This window comes from Populus trichocarpa, chromosome 10 (assembly GCF_000002775.5).
Source record: "Populus trichocarpa isolate Nisqually-1 chromosome 10, P.trichocarpa_v4.1, whole genome shotgun sequence".
In the NCBI taxonomy this organism is placed as follows: domain Eukaryota; kingdom Viridiplantae; phylum Streptophyta; class Magnoliopsida; order Malpighiales; family Salicaceae; genus Populus; species Populus trichocarpa.
Window position 1 is genome coordinate 14,563,952 of NC_037294.2, and position 4,956 is coordinate 14,568,907.

Consider the following 4,956-nt stretch of genomic DNA (forward strand, 5'->3'; position numbering starts at 1 on the left):
CGAGTCCCTTAGGACCTTCCTTTCCCATCTTTTGATAGAGAATGTGTCGATAGCAAATTCAAAGAAATTTCACTCAGTAGCATTCGATATTAGATGACAAGTGTAGTTTCATTGAGTTTTCTTCTCTCTTTTTTGTGGGTGCAAGTTTTTTTGCAGTTTACTTCACTAACCGCACTAGTCAGGCCAACAAAAGCAGAAATATGTATTTTTTAATTGTTCGGGCATGATATAAAAGAAATTTCTCGAGTGATTTCTATGCTATGATAGAAACGCAGGTATAGAAAATGAGCTTGTCATTTATGTTTGTAGACAAAGTCCATGTCTCAACTTTCGTTGGCCTCTTAAGACAAAGTCTTGGGATTGATTGTAGAAATTAACGAGTGCAGCTACGTGCCAAAAAAAACCAGCAATTCCGAGACTAAAATCTTTGAGATTCCCAGTCAATTATGGCAAGATTATTTTTTAAAGACATATTTCAACACCCATTTGTAAATAGCCAAAAAGAATTTGAATTTTTCAACTGAATTTAATGATGACAAGACAGTCACGAATGTTTGGCTTTCCATGTCCATATCTGAAAGAAAAGTAGAAGAAGAAAAACGAATCCGTCAGGCATGGAAGGAAAACTATGGTTGTCGCTAATATCCAGCATGGTTGAATGCCCACTTTATTAAAGTTGATTTCCATTGTGAAGCCACAAATTAAGCTCAGTGCAAGTGGTAGGGGGGGGCTTGCCCTACCCTCTAAGGATACGCACTGGAGATTCAGAATGGAGAAATATATATATTCCTAAGTTCAAGTCTTATTTCTAAATTAATTTTAATTGGGTTTGGTAAGTGCTCCGGTTCCACGTTAATCCGTGGAAAATGAAGAGCAACCCTTGGTCCAGTTTTCCTCATGATGTTATATAAATTTGTGGAGCTAGCTAGATGCGGATTTATTGATTTGAGATTCATTAGCATGCAAGAAATTAGCTGAATCACATATTTCCGGAACGTGGGAAGAAAATGGCAGGAAAATACTAATCCTGCCAGAGGAAACTGCGAGCAGATTAGCATGATCTTTAGCTGTAAGAAGACTTGGAATCAAATCGGACTAGTATCTTTGAAATTCTTAATTAAGTTATGGAAATGTCAATGATCTTGCGTGGTTCAGAGGGTGTTTTGCATAAAAGTACAGTATCCCATTTATTTCTTTTAAAAATCCCAGCTTTGACTACAATAATGTTGTTGACAATACTCATGATTTGACGTTTTTCAATACATTTAGCAATGTCAAAGCTCTTCTTTAATTACAGAGACCTTAAGAAATCACTGGGCTGGGCCAATATTGAGGGGTTTAAGTTGCCATCTTCGAACAAATATTAATATGCCAAAATCAGGGTAAAGGTTGGGATTTGAAAAGAATTATACAATACAATTTGTCACCCTTATTCTGTCTAATGCCACACCCTGTATCCGCCTGGTGATGGGGGAGATTTTTTATTATTATTATTAACATGGTTCTCTAAATCAGTTTATGTGCATCTCGACTAATTTTATAGACTCTAAAATTAACGATCATATACATTTCCAATAGTTATTATATTAGTAACAACATGGTTGAACCAATGCAAAATAATCCAAATACTGCTAGCATTTTTAAATCATGAATCTGGGTTATAAAAAATGCGTAGCAATCCATTTGGAGCACCTTCTCAGTAACTCCTGTCCTTGTCATGAATATGTAATTTCTTGAGCGTGTACAAAACAAGAGCCGTGTTAATTTTTCATTTAGATTTAGAGTGTGTTTTGAAAGTGTTTCTTAAAAGAAAATAATTAATTTTATTTATTTTAAATTAATAAGTTTTTTATATTTTCAAATCATTTTAATACGCTGATGTCAAAGTAATTTTTAAAAAATAAAAAAAATATTATTTAAATATGTTCTGGAATGAAAAGTATTTTGAAAAACAACCGCCAGCACACTCTCAAACATACTTTTAAAATATTTTGTATTGCGGTGGTACAATTGTATTTTTTTTAAAAATAAGTTTTTTATAATTTCAAACCAATAATTTTTATTATTATTTTAATGTGATGATATCAAAAATAAAAATAAAAAAAAATATTATTTTAATATATTTACAATTAAAAAACATCTTAAAAAACAACATTCATCACAGAAGTAGACTATAAATCAAATTGGTTTAACTATATTTGATTTTTGAAATATCCGATTGTAATGAATTTCATCCAGTCGAACATTCATGATCGGATGTTTTATATACTAATCAGATTAGCGTTTTCTGAAATTGCGAGCCAGAATTTTGAACTACATGGTTTTCAGAGTTTTGATCCATGACATCTTTTTTTTTTATTTGTCATTATTACGAGGGGGGAAAATCAAAATCAATGTTTTTGAATTTCTTCAAAAACACTTAAGAAACCATAATATAGGATACTACACAAAGCAGGCTCAAGGAACTTGAAAGTAGCTGCAAATCATGTTTGGAACAAAATAAAACATCACCCTCAAAATCTCCGCAGTGCTTCCAGAAAAGCATATGTTTCACAAGTAAAAGGTTTTGCCGCTCGCCAGCTTAGTTGTCCTTCCTGGCAAATCAAAGATGAGTTGTCTTCTACTTGTTCCACAAATCTCCGAAATATTTTTGTGCCACAAAGGCAGGCTAGAAGCGTGTGTGAACATGTAATGAGATTAGGGGTAAAGTGAAACACTTTTTAATTTCGACAAGATGTGATAATGATAACCAGCCAATTAGCCTGAGATTTTTTGAGGATAAAGGTGATATCCACACCTGTTCTATCTCTCGTGTCTCATGAAGCATATATATATATATATAAGGCAATGTGAACAGAAACAGATTTACAGTTATCCATTTCTAAACTTCCGTCTTTAAAACTTTGCTGTGCCTAATTTCAAGCTTTATTCAGCTTTTTGTCTTGTAATTATAATATAATATACAATTAGCCTTTTGCAACTTGCAGCAGCAGCGGCTACACCTCCTGACCCCTCCTCCCCTCATTCCCCCCCTAACCTTCCTAAAATTCACAAAATGCCAGGAAGAGAAAAACACAAAGTAAAACCAAGAAACTAAAAACAAAATTACAAAATGTTACAAGGCTCCAACGATCCTTTGTTTCTTACTATACTGACGATCTATTGACAAAAGCTCCATATCCCTTATTGATCTCTTCCCATCACACCCATTTTCCATCCCAGGTACATTAAAAATATTAACCCCAAACAACCTCACCATCTGAACCGGTTGGACCTGGTTGGACCCGCATCTTGCTTTCCAATCAATGTAAAGCTGGTTATCAGGTCCAGTTGATCTTTGAAAGCAAACAATGTCACCAGCTTTCAAGTTCTTTTCTTTAACAAATCGGCTCCACCCTTTTGTCAAAACATAACTTTGGCTACTATTCCAATAAGAATAACGAAACCTCCACACTTTGCCGCTCACATCTTCCAAGTTAAGCAATACACCTTTAGTACTATTGCTTGATGTACTTTGCAAAGGAAAATGCTTTTCCGCATGTTGTTTTGGTATCACAAGCCGATTCAATTTCCCAACATCACTCGGAGTCACAGCTTTCTCAAAAAGCTGTTCACGCGCTTTCAACACCCGACCACAACCATGATCATAACTATTATTCTCGTAGTTTGCTGTATTCTTGTATTGCTTCCCATTTCCCCCATTGTTACTCCTGTGGTTCCTTTTGCTTTGCTCTAGCTCATCGCTGTACGTGTGTTTCCTCAACATGTCAACGATTTCAGCTTTCGAATGAGCGTTCAGGAAAGCAGCCTCTATTTCATCATCTTCGGTCTCATTAACTTGCTTGAAGTTAGTCACGGCATCCCTTCCACGGAATCTCTGAGCAGCAATATCATAGGCTCTTGCTGCTTCATTTTCTTCATTGAACGTCCCGAGCCACACACGCTGGTGCTTCTCGTAAATCTGTGCACCCCAGCGACCATTTGGTTGGGGGACAACACCTTTGTATTTAGAAGAAGGGAGTTTTCTCGATTCAGCTTCGACACCTGATTCCGAATCAAGAATAACACTACTATTGCCGCTCCTAACACGGCAAAGTGACTCAGGTGGTGATTTTGTAGTGGTAGCAGTTGGTGGGAAGGGAGGGAGGGAGGTTGGTGTAATGGATATGGAGTTATCAGCACTACTAGTTGTGCTTTCATCTATGCAGCTTCCATCCATATTTTTTTTCCTTGTTGTTGTTGTAAAAGAGGGAGGAGCAAGAGAGAAGGAAAAGGAGAGAGAGATAGACGAGGTGTTTTTGTTGACTAAAGAGAGAGGCATGAATTGGGTTGTGTAGGAGGATTAGAGATTATATATATAGAGATGCTAGAGGAGTGGGTTGGCTAGTTAATTTTTTATTACTTTTATTTTATGAGTTAAAGAAATTAGGGTGGGGTGGGTTTGGGCGGGTGTAGTTTAGGAAAATAGGGGGGGAGATGTGGGTGAGTTGGGTCAACCCAAGATGGTGGTAAGTCACGAGGAAGATTCATTCATGCTAGAGGAGCTTTAGGTTTAGGGTCATGACCAAGTATGTGCGCGTTGTGGGCTGCGTATGTAGAGTGGGACCCATGCCAACAAGTTGATGGGGTTCACATGACTGGGGACCGTGTTTTTAGTTGAGTTCATTCCCCCTGAGCTTCGCAGCTACTGCTGACCACCAAGCATGGTCTCCTCTTTCTCCCTATTGATATTGTTTTTACACGTACCAGGTCATAGCGCTAGCTTATATCTTATCTGATAATCACCCGACTGCTACTTGCATTCCATCAAAAAAATCTTGTCTATTATTTCTTGTTGTTTTTATCACGCCAGTTGGAATCTAGATATACACATTGAGAATCAGATAGAGATAGGGTTCGGTTCGGCTCGCTCGGTGTGCTAGCTAGTGGGCCTTGCAAGCTCAATGCTGCTGCTAT

General features: G+C 37.0%; 1 protein-coding gene across 1 annotated transcript; it reads right to left on the reverse strand.

Moving 5' to 3' along the window:
• Positions 1–2,902: 2,902 nt before the first annotated feature.
• Positions 2,903–4,335, reverse strand: LOC7466917 (AP2/ERF and B3 domain-containing transcription repressor TEM1). The gene has a single exon (XM_002315922.4). It carries the CDS (start codon positions 4,319–4,321, stop codon positions 3,116–3,118), a length of 1,206 nt encoding a protein of 401 aa, XP_002315958.2. The 5' UTR covers positions 4,322–4,335; the 3' UTR covers positions 2,903–3,115.
• Between the last annotated feature and the right edge of the window lie 621 nt (positions 4,336–4,956).